At 44.8% G+C, this 19873-nt stretch overlaps 1 protein-coding gene across 30 annotated transcripts in view; it reads left to right on the top strand.

Annotated features, from left to right (window-relative positions):
* Window positions 1–19873, top strand: part of RAP1GAP2 (RAP1 GTPase activating protein 2) — a 244631-nt gene that overhangs the window by 192032 nt on the left and 32726 nt on the right. For all 30 annotated transcript variants that reach the window (XR_011646816.1, XR_011646815.1, XR_011646819.1 and 27 more), the window contains 5 exons: window positions 6575–6653; window positions 7441–7494; window positions 10048–10131; window positions 16862–16962; window positions 18420–18549. Coding sequence is in view for 25 of the 30 variants with exons in the window: in XM_058283763.2 (XP_058139746.1) it covers window positions 6575–6653; window positions 7441–7494; window positions 10048–10131; window positions 16862–16962; window positions 18420–18549 (448 nt within the window). In the remaining 5 variants the exon portion in view is untranslated. The remainder of the gene's footprint in view (window positions 1–6574; window positions 6654–7440; window positions 7495–10047; window positions 10132–16861; window positions 16963–18419; window positions 18550–19873) is intronic.

The raw sequence follows: 19873 nt of genomic DNA, 5'->3' as shown, positions 1-19873 counted from the left end.
CCAAAGAGGAAATTAAAAAATATAGAATATTTAAAAAAATGGTATTTGCAGTATTACATATACAACTTTTGGGTTATGTCTTAAAGCTGTACTTAGAATAAAATCCACTGCCTTAAATGGCATCTTATTAAATAAGAAATAATGGTCTTTGCAAGTTGTTGCAGTTGCTGGTAACCTCTCCCTGCCTCAGTTTCCTATCTATGCAATAGTGGTGGTACTATCTACCTTTCATGATTTTGTAATGATTAAATTTACTGAGTACTTATGTGCCAGGGCCTGACACACTATAGCTTCTCAATAATGGTAGCTGCTTTATTAACTCTATTACTACCCAAATAAATTAAGAGGAAAAAGTTAACAAAGATTAAAGCAGAAATAAATACATTAGAAATAAGAATACTAGACTTGATAAATAAACCTAAAATACTTCTTTTTGGAATACAAAATGATAACAAAATAGGTAACTAGCTAGTCTAAAATAGATTTTAAAAAAAGAAAATACAAATTTAGGCATGAAAAAGCGTATGACCACAGAAGTGAAAAAGATGAAACAATTACCAATGTGTACTATTTTCAAACCATGGTAATGAATTGAAATTTTTATTTGAAATGGATGATTTTATAAGAAAGTATACATTACCAAATTTAACTTGAGAAAGAAAACCTGAACAGATCAATAATATGGAATGATTTGAAAAAGTTCTCAAGGAACTTTCTCTCCAAAAGTTTTCAGATGTAGAAGTCATTGCCAGTAGGTATTTTAAACATTCAACGAACAGATTTTATGCTATTTTATGCTGTTTAAATTGTCCAAGAGAAAAGAAAATTATAGAAAGCCTCCCAGTAATTTAACAATGTTCAAAAGATCATCGTAGAAAAAAAAGTCAGAGAAATAAGGTGCAAAAAAAACCCCTAAAACAATCAAACCAAAACAAAACCAGGGGTCAGTTTTCCTCATTAGCAGAGAAGTAAAGGTTATAAACAAAATACCATTCCCAGCAACTCAAATCCAAGTAGTCTATTAAAAGAATAATTTACTATAGCCTAGAAAGAATTAATTAATGAATGCAAGGATGGGTAACATTAGGAAATTCATTTATTCATTCAGCCTTTGTTAAACCAAGATTTAATATGTGTCAGACATTGTCTAGGGATAGGGATACTGTAGGGATTAAGCTCTTACCTTGTTCCCTGACCATACAGCGCTTTCTGTACATGTTAGCTGTCTTATTCCTGCTCTTATTCTTTCTCATCTTGTTGTGGACATGGAGTGTGGAGTGTGTGCAGGGCTAAGAGGTCATGGTGGAGAGGTAAGAAAAGACTAGATCATGTGTGGACTGTGTTTAAGGGCTTGTTTTTTATCCTAAGAGCAATAGGGGAGCTACTGAAGGGAAATGTCAATTTTCATTGTAGAAAGACCACTCTGGCTACAATAAGGAAAATGGCTTGGAGGGGAGAAACATGGCTAGAAGCAGGAAGATGAGTCAGGAGGCTGCTGTAATGAGTCAGTTGATTATCATAGGTAATAATTCAGGTAAGAAAGATGATGACCAGGGCCACAAGGTTGTATAATGTGAATGGTGCCCTGACAGCTGGACAACCCAACAGCCCTGATGAGACCTGAACCAGGGTGGCTTGCTCTGAGGATAGAGAAAAGTGGGTGGAAAATTCCAGAACACCTGGGGCAGACTGACATTAAGAAAGTCAGCCAAAAATGTCAACAAATGGGAGATGGATTTACTGCTGATGAAAGGCAAATACTGTAACAATTTCAAATAGCTTAAAATAAATATGTTTAAGAGTCTAAAAAGATAAAAGATGAATAGCATCTATAAAATGGATACCAAATTATGTTACAGAGAAATGAATCAAGAACACATGGGTATAAAAAAGAAAACAACTAGAATTATTGGAAATAAAAAAATGGTTTGTTGAAATAACTCAATACATGGGATAAAATCTAGTCTGTTTAAAGTGTAAATCTGCGAATTGGAGGATAGTTTCAAGGATTTCATCCAGAGCACAGAAGGTGTTGAGATGAAATAAATGGAAAGGAAGATAAGAAGCTTGGATGAGAGACTAAGTGGCCTCAGCATCTGTTTTATAGGAGTTCCAGGACAGGGTCGAGACAATAGTAGAGAACAAATATCTAAAGAGGTAATGGCTGAGAATTTTTCAGAATTGAAGAAACCATATACCATAGTGCTGAACAGGGATTTAAAACAAAAACAATGCTTCTTGACACATGGAAGTGAAACATTAGAACATCAAAGGTAAAGAGAAAATCTAAAAGCTGTCTGAGGATATAGACAGATTATCTATGAAGTAATGACAGATAGGCTGAGAGCAGACTTCTCATCAGCTGTTGTAGTTGTTGGAAGATAATGGGATTATGTCTTTAAAATGTTGAAAAAAGAAAGAAAATGCTTAACCTAAAACTCTATACCCAGAAAAACTGTCGGTAAAGACCCTCTCTGAAAGAATTATTAAAGGATATACTTCAATCAGAAGAAAAGAGAACTCCAAAGAAAAGATGCAAATAAAGTGTCAAGAAATAGGTGAACTGTATTAGTAAATTTAATTATTGATTGGAAAAAAAGGGTAATTTTTATGTGTTTAAAAAGAGGGGGAACTAAAATGGGCCCCCATTTCCCTTCCCCTCAGAGAGAGAGAACAAATAACTTTAGATTTTGGTGGAAAAATATGTAAATATGTATATTGGAAGTTATAGAAATATAATCTGTAACTCCCAACTAGCAGAGGAATGAAAAGAGAATTAAAAGAAAAAAAAAACTACAGCAAAACTTTATTCAGCTGAAGGCAGGAATGGAAGAGAAAAAAAGGAAAGAAAACTCAGGTTAATAGAAATTACGCTTAATAGAAATAATTCCAAATATGTTAGTAATCACAATAAGTATACATAGATTAAATTAGCCTATTAAAATATCAGATGATCAGATTGGATTAAAAAATCCAGCTGTACTAGAGTGTCTACAACTAGAAGCGGGAAGAGTGCATCCAGTACCCATGTGGAATCTAAGCCCTCACTTGACATAGGTGTGCAATGGACACAACCAATCCAATGTCCACAGAGGAAATGTGAAATGGGTGTGGGAACGGTAGCCATGGTGGCTGCTGGGTGTGGGGAACGGGAGGAAGAGATGAGATGTGGAGGCGTTTTCGGGACGTGGAGTTGTCCTGGATAGTGCTTCACGGACAATTACGGGACACTGTAGATCCCCCCAGGGCCCACTGGATGGAACGTGAGAGAGTCTGGGCTATGATGTGGACCATTGACTATGGGGTGCAGTGATGCTCAGAGATGAACTTACCAGGTGCAATGGATGTATCACGATGATGGGAGAGAGTGTTGCTGTGGGGGGAGTGGGGGGCGGGGGCGGTGGGGTTGAATGGGACCTCATATATTTTTTTTAATGTAATTAAAAAATAATAATAATAAATATTTTTAAAAAAATAAAATAAAATGAAACTAAAAAAAAAAAAAAAAATCCAGCTGTATATATTCTTCTAAGAGACATACCTAAAGCAAATGATGCAGAAAGATTTAAAATAAAAGAATTGAAAAAGATGCACTGGGAAAAAAAAACTAAGCAAGAAAGCTGATGTAGCAATATTAATATCAGACAAAATAGAATTTTAGGAAAAAGGCATTAGTAGAGTTAAACGGAGCGCTGCTTTGTGATTTGAGAATCCTTCCCTGCTCCTGATGTTCTTCTCCCTTGGGGAGGAGGAGTGAATTAATCTGATAGGTGAGTTTGGGAACAAGGACTTGGCATGTATAGCCCCAGTTAATTCCCTTTTTTTCTCTTGGGAGTTGACTACCTCCAAGTATTTTCCTCTGCTCCCAGGCACTGAAAGTCTCCCCTCAGCACACCCCCCAGAAGGAGGCTGCCCTGCCCAGCGCTGCCCATGACTGGGTGGCACGTAAGTCTGGCTAATTATGGGGGTTAATTAGAAGACCCTTTTCATCTTCACACTCAGCTCTGTGCTCCCACTTGGGCTTCGTCACTAACAAAGGAGCTATTTGACTCCCAACTGTCTTACTCTTTATTTTTTTGTTTGTGTCTTAATTTGTTCAGGACCTGGGCAGAGAAAGATGCCTTTTACTGGGCCCCTTCAGAGAACCCAACTGACATGATAATCAAGAGAACATGGGAAGAAGATGTAGCTCAAGTGATTGAGTGCCTGCCTCCCATGTACAAGGTCTTGGGTTCGATCCCCAGTACCCGGTACAAACAAACGAACAATGAAAAAAACCAACTCTCATTGGGGAGTGGATGTAGCTCAGAGGTTGAGCACCTGCCTCCCAAGTATGGTGTCCTGGGTTCAATCCCTGGTACCTCCAAAAAAACAAAAAACCAAAAAAACAGTCCACCCAGAAGATATAACAGTCATGAACTTGCACTTAATAACATAGCCTTAAATTAAAACAACAACAAAACTGATGTAAATATAAGGATAAATAGACAAATCCTCAGTTACAGTGGGAGATTTTGATATATTTCTCAGAAACTGGTGGATTAGGCAGACCAAAAATTATGAGAATTCAGACGATTTGAACAATACAACTAACAAATTTATCTTGTAACATGTATTCCTGCACTCAATAGAAGAAAAAAATTCTTTTCAAACCTCCGTGGAACATGAAAAAAAATCCATGTATTAAGTCAACAAATTTCAAATAATATTATATAGCTCATATTATCTGAATATAGGACACTTAAATAAGAAATTAGCAAAAGACTGAAGGGAAAACCCACATATTGGAGAGGTTTAAAAAAAATCCTTTTAAAGCTTACGTTTTTTAAAAATTTTTTATTATTTATTTATTATTATTATTTTTTAATTACATTAAAAAAAAATGAGGTCCCATTCAACCCCACCGCCCCCTGCCCCCCACTCCCCCCACAGCAACACTCTCTCCCATCATCATGACACTTTTTAATCAGGGAATTTGTAGATTTACAGAAAAAATCATGCAGAAAATACAGAGTTCTCGTATACCCTACTCCTTCACACACACAGTAAAAAAAAAAGCCCTTTTAAATAATTCATGAGCTAAAGAGGAAATCACAAAAGAACTGACAAAATATTTAGAATTAAATGACAATGAAAATACTACCTATCAAAATGTGTGGGATGCAGTTAAAGTGGTACTTAGAAAGAAATGTATAGTTTAAAATGCATTCATGAAAAAGAGTGATTTAATGAATAAGCATGTAGCTCAGGAAGTTAGAAAAAGAATAGCAGAATAAACCCAAAGAATATGAAAGGAAGGAAATAAAAAAGACAAGAACAAACTAGAGAAGTAGAAAGGAATAATAAAAAAGGATAGAGATGATCAAAAAACCCAAAAGCTATCTCTTTGAAAAGACTAAAAATAGATAAGCCTCCAACTAAGAATGATAAAGTGAAAAAAAGAGGATACAAATAAATAGTATTACAGCAACAGAGAGGGGTACACAATTACAGATAGAGACAAAGTCATAAGAGAATACCACAAACAACTTTCTAACCATGCATTTGTTGGAAAATTTTATAGAAAAACGTAGACTACCAAAATTGACCCAATAAGGAGTGGAAAACATAAACATTCACCATTAAAGAACCAGTTCGGGTAGTCAAAATTATGTTCCCACAAAAGACGGCAGGCCCAGAGATTTCATAGGCGTGTTCTAACAAACTTTTCTGGAACAGAAAATCCCGACATTGTACAAGCTGTTTCAAAGAATGAGAAGCTACCCCAGCATTTCAAGAGGCTGGAATAACACTTTAATAGCAAAACCTATCAAAAATAGGCCAGTGTTGCTTTTAAACAGAGATGTGAAATGTTGAATTAAAATATTAACAAATTAAATTCAGCAGGATATTAAACATAATCTATCATAACCAAGTGGAGTTTTACCCATGGAATGAAAAAATGGTTCAACAGAAATGTAATCCACCAGGTTAACAGACCAAAAACCACATGATTATCTTAAGGGATACAGAAAAGCATTCAGGCAAACTCAACACTTTCATAATGTGCTGAATGAATCAGGAAACAGGCTAAATTTAGAGGCTTATGGTGAATCCCTTTATAAAGCACATTTTCATCCCATTTCTATTTCGAGTACATCCAGATTTTCAAGTATTAGATTTTCTTTTCATATAGGTTCAGTTGTATATCACGATCCAGATATATCCAGAAGCACGCCCAGTTCTTTGTGGGAACACAAAAGCCCCACGAACAACCAAAAAGTAATGGCAAAATTGAAGGTGACTGTTTGCATTTCCCAAGAATATTTCAGTTGCAGACGGATTTACCAAGAGGATTTAAAAATATCCACCTCAGCTGGGGGGACCTAATAGGATTCCATTTTCCCACCACTCGAGCGTGGTGCCCAACCCATGGGGTGGGTAAAATGAGGCAGACCCGATGCCAGGAAGACCTGGAGCCAGGTGCACCTGCCTCTCCCCGAGACCCCCTGGCATGGCCTCAGACACCTTCCTCGTTGGCTCCACCTGCCTCTATTTCTCACGGACCCCCTTATCTCACCCTCACCCGCTGCAGGTCCAAAGTGAAGACAGTGCACGAGCGCATCCCCTTGGCTGGACTGAGCAAGTTGCCCAGCATCCCGCAGATTGCAAAGGTAAAAGCCAGCCGCCGAGGGCAGGCGGCCTCCTTGTGCAGCCCTGGGCTGACTGAGGTGGGGGTGCAGGCTTGTCCCCCGCTTGGGGAGAGGGAGACCACCTTACCCTTTGACCCTGGACTCCAGGGATGGAGATGGGGGAAGGGCTGCTGGCAGAAGCCTCCATCTCCCCTGCACCCTCCCATCCTGTCCTCCCTGCAGGGGTGGCCCGAGGAGCAGAGTGACCCATGGTCCCTGCCCCGGAGCTGTCCATAGCTAGTTCAGAAGACACGGGGAACGGCAGACAGGGCTGGCTGTGTTCACGCGGACTTTGGAGAAGGCGGGGTGCCAGGGGAGCCTCTGCAGGAGAGGAAAGGCCTGAGTCGGGCTGGGGTGGGCTGAGCCGTCGATCCAGAACGGCGCTCCCTCTCCTCAGGAGCTGTCAGCTGGTGGAGGGGCCTTCGTCACTGCGCCGGGACACTTGGAACCTGAGGCAGCAGTGGGGGACAGGAAGGGTGGTCCACTGGGTAGCGTTGGAATTGGAATGCGGGGCGGAGTCACGTCCGACACCTCAGGTGGGAGTCGGGGGCAGATGGTGTTGGAATAGAAAGAGCCCCCCGCTTTGTCAGGAAGCCCTGGAAGCTTCGTAGACTTGCCCGGGCACACAGTGGGCAGCAGAGCCAGGATTCGACACAGCCTCCCAGCCCCTGTGTCGTGGCCTCCCGTGCTGCTTTCTCTTGGTGTGTAGAGGAGCCCAGAGGGGCTCCGTGGATGTGGCCCTGAACTCTGCATTTCTCTCCTTTTTCAGGCTTTCTGTGACGATGTGGTGGGGCTGAAAGTCAACCCTGTCCTGTACCCCAAGGTGAGGACTTCCCACCCACCCCCACCCACGCCCTTTACCCAGGGCTGTGCCGCTGGGCACGGATCTGCATAGCTGTGACTCTGCGGGGCGTTCTCTGCATCTCGGTGGGGTTTAGCGGGGGTCTCTGAGAGAAGCTTCCATGCCTTTGTATCCTGGCCCAACCCTTCCACATACCAGTCTGCTGGGAGCCCACCCCAGCCGTGCCCGGACCTCGTCCCAGCTGAACTGGCCCCCGGCTTGTTTGTGGATGTGGCAGAGGTGCAGCAGTGCTGTGGTTTCTCTCCCTCCCCCAGTCGGACCCCCCGAGGCCAGTGCTGGGGTGGTTCTGTCTAGAGTGGAGGCTGGCGCAGACCCGGTCCCCTATCGTGAGGAGCGGGTGAGGTGGGAAGGGCTCTAGAGCCCCACAAAGAAGTAAAAGGCCGGCCCGGCCACAGCGCTGACCTGCAAGCCCCTGCCCAGCCCTGGTTAATAACTGGCTGCTTCGCTGCCTGTGGCCTGAATTGACCCCAACTCTGATGTGGGGGAGTCGGGGGGAGAGTAGCAGAAATAACAAAACCAACCAACAAACCCACTCAAGAATGATTAGAATGAGGCAGGTCCTGAATCACTCACAGACAGTGAATGGCTTTAAATTGGCCACAGGAAAAGACCCGGTGCACCGGCTACATTTTCCTGGACCAGTGGGGTCTGGAGACAGAGAAAATTGGAGCAGAGCCGTCCATGCTTCCCAGCTGCCCGCAACGGGCAAGGCTGTGGCCAGCTGAGGCTGCTTGGGCTGGCTTTTGCCCGTTCCTGAGTCCCACGTCTGACAACCAGGAAGCATGAGGTGGAATGGTTGGTGGAGATGAGGGGCCCTTGTCCTGGCTGGGGCATCCAGGGGCCCCTGACACACAACGCCCTCAATGTGCGTGAATGGCTCCGATGCTCTGTGAAGCACCTGCTTGTCCATACGCAGTCGATGAGCTGCTGGTGAAGTCCTGCCCTGCACGGAGCTGCACCAAAGCCCATCTCTTGCAGAGACTTCTTTTTTTGTGGTTTGAGTGTCTGTAGGCACTTACCAGTTATATGTCACCCTCCACTGAACATTCTCCATCATTCGGACTGACCTCCTTTTAGAATTAAAGCTGAATTACTGAGGTTTAACCAAACATTAAAACCCATCCCCGAGGCCTCACTTAGCTAAGAATTTGGCAATTTTGTGGTCAAATCTTATCCGCTGGGACAGCCAAATGATGTTCATTTGCACAGTTCTCTCTGTAACTCAGAAAGCCTCCGGCCCTGGTGGTAATGCAATAGCAGCTGCATTTTCTATATTGAAGGACTGCCTGGTGTGGCTGGGACATTAATCTGAGTGGGATGTGTGTGCATGTTTAAAATTTCCAGAGTTTAGAACGTTCCTTGGAAGGTCTCCATGGCCCAGCAGAGCAGCTGTTCCTCCCCTTTGACTCATCCCAGGCAGGAGTGGCATGCTCCCTGCAGCGTTGAGTGGAGTGAAGTGCTTCCCGCTGCGTTGAGTGGTCAGCTTCACAGGGGGAACTGGGAAGTGTCCGCTTCCTCAGGCACCTGAGAACCTCCCAAAGGTGGAAAATGGGCGGGAACCTAACCTTGGCCCCATAGTGCAGCCAACAGGTCATACCTGGTTTGTTCTTCCCCTTGCATAATGTGTCGAGCCCTCCTTTGTATTGCACAGGGCATCCTGGCACTTTCCCAAATCTCCCTCTTTCCCAGCAAGCTGGTTCAGCTCTTTCTGGAGGGTTACGTAAATAATGATGATGAGGAGGAGGAGCATGGCGATGATGGTGATGATGGTGATGACGATGATGAGAATGCTGCCTTGTGCTCAGCCCTGCCTGTGCCTGATCTCACTGAACCTTCACAACCACACATCTCCATTTAACAGATGAGGACACCGGGCCTCAGAGAAGTGAGGGCACTCGCCCAGAGCTACATACGTAGGCCACAGATTCAAAACTAGAGTTCAGTGTTTCCGACACCTAGAGGTAAAACAAACTAACACGCTCAGCCAAGTGGACTGAAGCAGGAAAACTAGGTGGGGGTTTATTTTTCTTCCTTTTGATATTGTATTAGGGCATGCTCCTTCTTAGAGTAGCCTCTTCAGAGACCTCTCATTTTATGGATAAGAAGATTGAAGCCTGGGTGGGAGCAGGGACTCGCTTGCAATTACACTGCTGCTTAGAGGTGAGATTAGGACTAGGGCTGCCCTCAGTGACCAGGGGCTTGGCTGCTGGCTTCCCTTTCACACCACAGAAGGTCATTGCCGGACTCCCCGGCCCCAAGCTTTGGGCAGCACATACGCATGGAGATGGAATGGGTGGTCCAGAGGTTTGTCCACCCCGGGGGGAGCCCAGGCATTAGGATTAGCTAAGACCTTTGGAGTTGCTGAGTTCTGATGGTCTACTTCTTTTCCCCCTCTTCTTTTCCCCCTTATGTGTGGATGTCTCATGGGGACGGGGGACACACCTGTTTTCTCTCCCATCTACCTCCTCACTTGCCTCCAGATTAACAATGTCATTTTCTTCCCACATTTTCCAGGCCTCCCAAATGATTGTGTCCTACGATGAGCATGATGTCAACAACACATTCAAATTTGGGGTCATTTACCAAAAAGCCAGGCAGGTAAGCAGCAAGAATCCGTACTGGGCGCCCTAGCCTGTGGCTCTCTCCAAGGACTCTCTCTCCCCCCACCCCTAGCACAGCAGCCCTGTGCTGGGTTTAGACAGCCTGAGCACAACATCACATTTAAAGTATTAATTATGGAGGCGGCAGGATCTTCACCGTAGGCCACTGCTCACACAAAGGCCTGCAAATCTTTTGAATGGTGGTGTAGATTCTGGCTGTGGCTGGCTGCCTCGGCTTAGGTTTGCCTATGCGCTGTTGCTCGCAGGGAGCTTCGGATTAGGGCACCAGCCTTTCTCACCTTCTCCACCTTTCTCCTGGCTGGGAGTTCTTTTTCTCCCCAAACTTCAGTAGCATGCTGGAGTCAGCTGTGTGCATCTCTGCCCAACTTTTTTTTTTTTTAATATATGTAAATTTTTTTTTTTAAAAGATACTTAAATTACATAATGTTACGTAAAAAATATAGGGGATTCCCATATGCCCCGCTCCCTAGCCCTCCCACATTTTCCCACATTAATAACAACCTTCATTAGTGTGGTACATTTGTTACAATTGATGAACACATTTTGGAGCTTTGCCACTAAGGGTGGATTATAGTTTATATTGTAGTTTACACTCTCTCCCACACAATTCTCTAAGTTATGACAAGATATATAATGACCTGTATCTGACATAGCAGTGTCATTCAGGACAATTCCTAAATCCAGAAAATGCCCCCAAATTACACCTATTTTTCCCTCTCCCTCCCCTCAGAACCTCCAGTGGCCACTGCCTCCACATCAATGATAAAAATTCTTCCATTGCTAGAATCACAGTAAGTCTATACTAGAATAACAGTAAGTCTATTCTAGTCCGTTGTTCATTCCCCAATCCTGAGGATTCTGGGGTGGTGATGCCCTCTCTGCCTCTAATTGACTGGGGCTTAGGTCCCATGGGGCAGATGGATGGGACTATCTTGCTTGCAGTTGCAGACTCTCCCTGTTCCTTAAGATGGTCATTGTCCATCATCTTCTCCTTGTTAGTTGTCCCGGGTGAGTCTGGTGAACTGGAGAGTAGGTGCTGCAACTCTGTTGAGATTCAGGGTCCAACTGGCACATGGACAGCCCGAAGATTGAAGTGTCTTGGACTATACCTATCAACTCTAGTATTAGCTATAGGTTCAAATAGAAGGGGTGGAAGAGCCATGTGTACGAAACCACAACTGAGTCCAACTCTGTCACACTGGGGAGCATAAACTCAAAAGTAGGAAATCAGCTACTGGCAGGGTGCCAAATTCCTGAGCTGTCTGCCCTGCCTACATGTCTGGATATCTCCGGAGCCCTCAGGAGTCCCACTGTTGGAGGCAATATTTACTTTGGCAGTCATGAGATCCTGCTGAGACAGGTATAAGCATAACCTCTGGAATGACCTCCCGACTCACTCTGAAGTCTCTTAGCCATATGAACTCATTTGTCTTTACCCTTTTGGTCAGGGTCTTTTTCCAGTTACATTGTTAGGTGGTGCTTGGTAGTAATCTCTTGGGAGGCTCATCCCTGGGAGTCAGGTCCCACACTGGGGGAAGGTAATGCATTTATATGCGGAGTTTGGCTTAGAGAGAGGCCACATTTGAGCAACCAGGAGGCTCTCAGGAAGTATCTGCCCAAGTTTGATTTCAGCGACTTCATACTGTTTGCCTGAAGTTGGTCATGGTGGAGTTACATACACCATGGAAGTCGGCAAACACCAGGGTTGTTATTTCCCTCCTTTGGAGAGCCAGTTGTCAAGGATCCGCCAGCGCATCACTGCTCACCTCCCTTTCTTTCTTGTGGCACTTACGGGCGGCTTTGGAGTTTGTTGGCCAGAATAATGTTTCTCAAAGTGTGTTCCATAGGACACTGGTCTGGTGAAGTATTCTGTGGACAAAAGACTGGAGGGGTGGTCAGCTCTGTCAATATTTTAAACTCTAAGAGTCCCTGACATCTAGCACTCTGTAACTTTATTTGACTCAGTGTTCCCACTCGTACTTGACCACACAACGTCCCCATCTTCCCTGCCACTTTCCTACCACCTGAATGTTTATTAACACCCTGAGCATCAGTGTTCTGCCGAACATGCTGTCTCCCCACCAGGTTTTATGAAAGAAGGCTATACACCCGTTTCATCTGTGTATAACGCAGGAGCCTAGCAGGGTGGCTTTATATAAACGCACTCAATAATGATTTGTTATGTGAATTAATGAGTAAACAGAAAATTTGGCCCTACTAAGGGCAAGTTGATAGTATTTTCTGTGATTTATTTATTTTTCCATGTCAATGTCTTTCTTGGCTAGATGATAGCAGATTTCCTCGTCTGAAGATACTAGACTATAAGAGACATGTGTTTGCTTAAAAACACTGTAATTAAGTGAAGAGTTTAGGATTCAAAAGGCGAACACAGATGACTCTTATAATTTGGGAGAGATTATTCAGGTAGCCACTCCAATTATTTTCACATATTGCATTTTTATTTTGTACAGCTCTGCTAATATAACCCCCCTAATTAAAGTTCTTTGCTTGTGAAATTTACCAAAGCAGATCACATAAGGTGATAACAGTCCAATGTTCCGGCAAAATTATAATTATGGAACATTAACCATCTACCTCTGAGAAGGAGTCTTTGTGTTGTTTATATACCTGATGCTGCTGGGAGGAAAAATCCGGGAAGATAAAAGTCTTTTTTTTTCTTTTTACAGAAGTAGACAGATTGTTGTTTTGTACACCTAAAGCTGGGGGACATTTAGTATGAACCTTTATTACATGAAAGCTCTCTGCTGGTCCTTGGATATAAACATGCCCCACCTAACTCTCCTGTTTGCCAGCACTTTGCTTTGCTGCCACTGTGAGAGATACAGCTGTGACTAAGACCCCTCCCCGAGGGCGTGGGCAAGCTCAAGGCCAGAGAAAATTAATGATAATGCTAATAGCTGGTTGAATCCTGGAAGACAGGTGCACAACACAGAGCATCTACTTTGAATTGTTTTCCCAGTAAGAGCTATAGATTGCCTGGAAGTAGCTGTTCCCTCACACTCTGGCCTCATGACCAGGGAGGGGTGAACAGGACGCTTGGCACGAGTTGCTGATACCTCTCCTGCCGTGCTTGAAATCGGGGGCCAGCAAACTCTTTCTGTAAAGGGCCAGATGGTCAATATTTTAGACTTTGTGGGCCCTAAGATCTCTGTTGCAAACACTCAACCCTGCCTTTGTTGTATTAAAGCAGCCATAGATAACTCATAATTGAGTGGGCGGGGTTGTGTGCCAGTAAAACTTTATTCACAAAAACAGGCAGTGAGCCAGACATGGCTCACTAGCCATGGTTTGGTGACCCCTGCTGTAGAGCAGTGTTTTCTCAAATTTCTGACATTTACAAACCTGATCCAGGATTTGTATCATATCATTTGTTTCACCATATGCCATCATTATAAATTTTATCACCCCTGCCTGCCCTGTCCTATTATTTAATATTTTTCTTTAAAAAGTTTTTTTTTTTAAAACCAAAATGCATTTATTTTAAAAGGGAATTTTATGTTACTACTCTAACTGGAAAAGCAGTATCACTTGCCATGAAATGAAGGTAATGCTATAAAACCAAAATGAACTATTAAAATCATGCTAGGTTCTCTTGCCTGCTGAAGGCTCAGAACTCAAAGCCTGCTCTCTTTTGTTATAAAGCTGGCCTTAGAAAGGTGGTAAAGAATCATTGTTGGAGATTTTCTCCTTGAAGTGACCAGGCAGACTGGAGCGACTTCATGTCATCTGCTGCCATTCATTGTAGCCTATGGATGTTTGCAGAGCCTTCAGCTGTTTGCAGAGCCTTCAGCTGTTTGCAGGGACTCTTGCTTCTTCTTGTCTGTAGAGTCTGCCACTACGGGCAGAGCCTGATGATAAGGCGGGCTGGTCAGTGTGTTAAGCTCTGTTTGCAGAGTTTACTGCTGTTTTCAGCGTTGCCTTTTTTTTTTAAATTTCTATTTTGTGCTCATTGTAGATTGACATTCAGTTGTATGAAATAGTACAAAAAGAGCCTGTGTTCTCTTTACCTAGTTTCCCCCAGTGGGAATGTCTGGCAAAACGATAGTACAGTATCACAATCAGGACATTGACGTTGATATAATCAACCAACCTTATTCAGGTTTCTCCAGTTTTTCATGTAGTCACGTGGATGTGGATGTGTTGGGTGTATATAATTTTATCACATGTGTGGTTCCACAGTCAAGATACGAACAAGCTGATCACCACAAGCGTCACTGTGCTGCTCTGTGGCCCATTTCTTTGCTGCCTGTGTCCTCCTTACCCGCTCCAGGTCCCAAACCCTGAAAATTTCTAAAATTTTGTCATTTCAAAAATGTTATATACATGGAATCATAAAATATATAACCCTTTGGGCTTGGCTCTTGTCCACCCAGCAAGATTCATGTAAGTCCACAGATATAGCACTAGTTCAGTGCTTGGGGAGCAGATGTGGCTCAAGTGGTTGAGTACCTGTTTCCCACGTGGGAGGCCCCAGGTTCGGTTCCGGGTGTCTCTTAAAGACAAAGAGAGACAAACAACAAGCAAACAAAATGAAAAAACCGACTCAGGGGAGCTGATGTGGCTCAGTGGTTGAGCACTAGCTTCCCACATATGAGGCCCTGGGTTCCATCCCTGGCCCAGTACCTAAAAAATAGTTCACTCCTTTTTATAGCTGAGTAGTAGTCCATGGGGAGGATGAAGCACAGTTTGTTTAACCCTTCTTCTCCTGGAGGATATCTGAATCATTTCCAGTTTTTTGATATTGTGAATAAAGCTGCTATGAACAGTTGTGTGCAGGTTTTCGTGTGTACATAGATATTCATTTCTTTGGCTAAAATGCCCAGGACTGCAATTGCTGTACCATATGACAGTTCCGTGTTTAGTTTTATAAGAATCTTCCAGGGAAGTGGATTTGGCTCAACTGATAGAGCGTCCACCTACCGCATGGTAGGTCAAATCCAGGGCCTCCTGGCCCATGGGGTGAGCCGGCCCATGCGGAGTGCTGTTGCATGCAAAGAGTACTGTGCCATGCAGGGGTGTCCCCCGCATAGGGAAACCCCATGTGCAAGGACTACACCCTGTAAGGAGAGCTGCCCAGTGTGAAAAAAGTGCAACCTGCCCAGAAGTAGTGGTGCACACACGGAGAGCTCACGGAACAAGATGACGAAATGAAAAAAAAAGACACAGATTCCCGATGCTGCTGACAAGAATGCAAGTGAACACAGAAGAACACACAGCAAATGGACAGAGAGGAGACAACAGGGGAAGGGGGAGGGGGGAGAAATAAATAAAAAATAAATCTTGGGGAAAAAAAAGAACCTGCCAACCTGTTTCCCTGAGTTTTTGTACTGTTTGACATTCTCATCAGCAAGGTAGGAGTGATCCAGTTCCTCTGCATCTTTGTCAGCATTTGGTATTATCACTATTTTTTATTTATGCCATCCTGGTAGATGTGTAGAGATATCTCATTGTGGCTTTCATTTGCATTTCTCTGATGGCTATGGATGTTGAACATCTTTTTGTGCCATCTGTATATCCTCTTGTGTGAAATGTCTGTTCATGTCTTTTGCGTATTTTTACATTTTTTTTGTTATTGTTGAGTTTTTTATTTTATAACAGCTTTGAGATATAATTCACATGTGATTTATTTCACATACTATATAATTCACCCACTTAAGTATATGTCAGTGGTTTTTAGTGTTTTCACAGAGTTGTAGAATCATCACCATAATCAATTTTAGAACCCTTTTATCACCCCGACAGGAAACCCCGTATGCGAAACTCTGTATGGGTTAATAGTCACTCGCCATTTTCCCCCAGCCTCCCCTCCCCCGCTGCCCCACTAATCTTTCTGTCTCTATTTATTTGCCTATTCTGGACATTTCAAATAAATAGAATCATGCAATATGTGATCTTTTATGACTGGCTTCTTTTACTTAGCATAATGTTTTCAAGGTTCATCCGTGTTGTAGCATGTTTCAGAACTTAATTTCTTTTTATTGCCTAATAATATTCCATTATAGGGGTAAACCACATTTGTTTATCCATTTGATTTGAAGGACATTTGGATTATTTCCACTTTTGACTGTTATGAATAATCATGCTATGAACTTTTGGCTACAGTTTTGGTGTGGATATGTTTTCATTTCTTTTGGGTAGGTACCTAGGAGTAGACTTGCTGAATCATATGGTAACTCAATGTTTAATCGTTTAATCTTTTGAGGAACTGCCAGGCTGTTTTCCAAAGCAGCTGTATCATTTTGCTTTCTGACCAGCAGTGTATGAAGGTTCCAGTTTCTCCACATCCTCACCAGCTCTTGCGTTGTCTTTCTTTTTGATTATAGCCATCCTACTGGGTGTGTAGTGGTATCTCATTATGGGTTTTGATTACTGTTGAGTTTCGAGAGTTCTTTATATCTTTTGGATGCTAGTACTTTGTTATCAAGTCTAAGAGTGCTTGCCTTTTGTACTGACCACCAGCCTTTGCTCAAATAGAATGCCTCATTAACGAGCCCAGATGATCCAGTTCTCTAGAGTGAGTTTCCATTAACACTTCTTCCAATTGAGGACAAGACTGTGGGATGGCCAGTGTGTTGGGAGATAGTGAGAAAAGAAGAAAGGGACTAAGTATCTGGAAAACTGTATTCATTCTATTGATACAAGAAGGTTTTTTCCTAACTCTGTCCTTGTACCTGTTTCTCTTTCAGACCCTGGAGGAAGAGCTGTTTGGGAACAATGAAGAGAGTCCGGCTTTCAAGGAGTTCTTAGAGCTGCTGGGAGACACCATCACACTGCAGGACTTTAAAGGGTGGGCTTTAGTCCTGCCTTGGCTCTGGCCCCATAGATGAGACCCCAGGGGAAGACTGAGGGCTGACTGCTCAGTCCTAGGGGATAACACGTGCAAGTTAAAAACACCCAAGAAATGGCTTGTTTTTCAGCTCAGGGCCTGGCTAGAACAGGTGTGTTTAAGAATTCCTTCCTTCCTTATTCTTTTTCCTTTCCCCTCTTCCTCCTCCTTCTTCCTCTCCCTTCAGGATCATTGCTGTTGCCTGGAGTCATACATACATGGGTTAAAATCCCAGCTCCACCACTGCCCAGCTCTAGGACTCTGGGCAAGTGACTTGACGCCTACAAGCCTCGGTTTCCTCATCAGTAAAAAGAGGAGATTAAGATAGTTATCAACACCACAGGGTTGTTGGGGACATAAATGAAATGTGCATTAGAAGCATTAGCTGGTGCCACACACACAGTCAGCCCTGGTAATCCTTATTATCATTCTTATTATATCAACTTTCATTGACTCTAACATGCCATCGTTATATGATGCATCCTGATTTCAGAGATGAAAAGATGTGGGTGTTAGAATAGATGAAATACAGCATATTAAAACTAGGAAGGACCCCAGAGATCAGGTCATCCTGCTCCTTCACTTTTTTAGAGGAAGGAAGCCGAGGCCTGGAGAGATGAAGAGCTGTGGCCCAGTCACGTGCTGACTTAGTGGCAGGAGCAGGTCTGGAGCCTGGCGTGCCCGACTCCCTAATGCCAGGCTGAGCATGCTCTGGCTTGTCCTGCAGTGCTAGGGGACTGCCAGCCACAGTCCATGTTATCTCCTTTTCTTAGAGGAGCTGGTACCCTCCGCCCCCTGCTGAAGAATATGCTCCAAAACGAGCAGCTGCGTTTCCGTACAGAGGAGGCAGCTCCTGGAAGCCCACCCAGTTCCGTAGTGAATAGACCTCCCTGGACCTCCGAGCCAGGCACTGCCATGGTTGGGTCTCCATAATAGGGACTTGCTGGGTGGAAGTCGGGTGTCCAGATGCTCCGGGGGTGCTGCCCACTGGTCTACCTGGATGGCCAGGTTGCGCTGGCTGGGCTGAGGACTTGGACATGGCCTTGCTGACTACAAAGGCCCTTGCCTGTGCCCGGTCTTGGGGGCCACTGGCCCCAGGAGTGGGCATTTGACTGGGATCACAGGTGGACGGCCTCCCTCCCCACGCGCCAGCCCTGTGTGGAGGGGCCACGGCCAAGGCTGGACAGGGAGGTTCTGCTGCTGTCTTTTAAATAATGGGTTCTGGGTAGAACACCAGACCCAGGCTGCTCTGAAAAGCAACTTTAGCTGCGTCTCCCGCTTCCTAATCTCCTCTGCCCTCTGCACGCCCAGGCTTCTCGTCCGTGCCCCTGCCCCTTGTCCTTCGAGAAGAGCACCCCAAGCTGCCCTTTTCCCCTCACTCTCTTCCTCTCCTCCACTCCTCCCTGTTTCACGGACAGCTTCCGAGGAGGCCTGGATGTAACCCACGGACAGACGGGGATGGAATCTGTGTACACCACATTCCGGGACAGGGAGATCATGTTTCACGTGTCCACAAAGCTGCCCTTCACGGAAGGAGACGCGCAGCAGGTAACCTGGCTGAGCCCAGGGCGGGCGAGCGGGCGGGGCTGCCTGGGGCACTGTGCGCCCCTCCCCGTTTAGTCTGCTGGCTGGGTGATGTCCTCCAGCCGGGCTCTGCTGTGCTTTCTCTAAACTAGTCTGTACAGCAGCAGCCCTGCCTGGGGGGCAGGGAGGGCTCGTGGCTGTTTCCGCTTTGACAGATGGGAAAACGGCAGCTCAGGGGGTTTAGAAGACTTTCTGGCCGTCCCAGAGTTGATCAGGGACCGAGCAAGGAGCAGAGCGGGGTGTCCTGACCATACAGGGGCTGGGTAAGGGGTTCGGTGGGGTCTGCAGACGGGGGCTCGAAACCCAGCTTTGCCACTTTGAGTACATGACTCTGGGCAAGTTGGTCAACCTTGTGGCCTCGCCTTGCTTTCCTTATCTGTAAAATGGGGATAACAGCACCTGTGTGGGAGCTGTTGTGGGGATTACCTAAGGTTCTGAATAACAGCTGTTCACTACCCAGCCGTGCACCTTTTCAGTCCCTTCCTGTCCCCGTGACGTACAGCTGCTTCTTGCAGGAGGCCCCCAACCCCCAGCTTTTCTGGTCTCACAGCCTCATCTCGTGCCACACCTGCCTGTGGGCAGGAATTCCACCTGTACCTCAACCAGGGAAACTGGGATGAGCTGCCTGCATCCAGTGTTTTCTTTCTGTCCTCACATTTGCTGCATCTTATGGTGTGTCTCCTGGGGATCCTGGCTCTTGTCTTGCTGAGCCTTGGAAACAGCAGCTCATCTCTGGCCTGTGCAGCGCCATTTGCCCCGTTCTGCTCTGGCCCTTTTCAGTCTCTGGGAAAATAAGAAAAGCAAGTGGGCCCTTGCCCAAACTCTGACCTGTCTGCGTAGGGAACTGGGGAGGGAGCACAGATGTAAAATTGTAAACATAGTACGGGCTTCTTGGGAAAAAAGGAAATTGGCAAACAAGACAGGGATTTGGCTCTATGATAACTACTGAATGTTCCAGAACCAAATGGGAGCAGGATCCCTTTTGTATCTAAAGTAGGTTTTCACTCAGTGTTTCACCTTTAGTCTCTAGCCCCTCAGTGGCCCCTTCATCCCCGGTCTTGGCCTGACCTGAGGGTTGTTTTCCATGTGGCTCTCTCGGAGCCTTTTTGTGTGTGTTAAATGGGAGGCATACCTTGGCACAGAGCGTGGCCCTTAGCCAGGACTGTATAAATATTAGTTTTCTCTTCCCAAGCAATGAGTGCGTGAGACAGTCCCTGTGAGAGCACCATGCCTGGTGTCTAGCAGCTGCTCAGTGAACAAGGACGTGAAAAGGCCAGTTTAGGGTCTG

Source organism: Dasypus novemcinctus, chromosome 21 (assembly GCF_030445035.2).
Source record: "Dasypus novemcinctus isolate mDasNov1 chromosome 21, mDasNov1.1.hap2, whole genome shotgun sequence".
In the NCBI taxonomy this organism is placed as follows: domain Eukaryota; kingdom Metazoa; phylum Chordata; class Mammalia; order Cingulata; family Dasypodidae; genus Dasypus; species Dasypus novemcinctus.
Note: the sequence above shows the minus strand (reverse complement) of the source record. Positions and strands in the feature narration are given on the sequence as shown.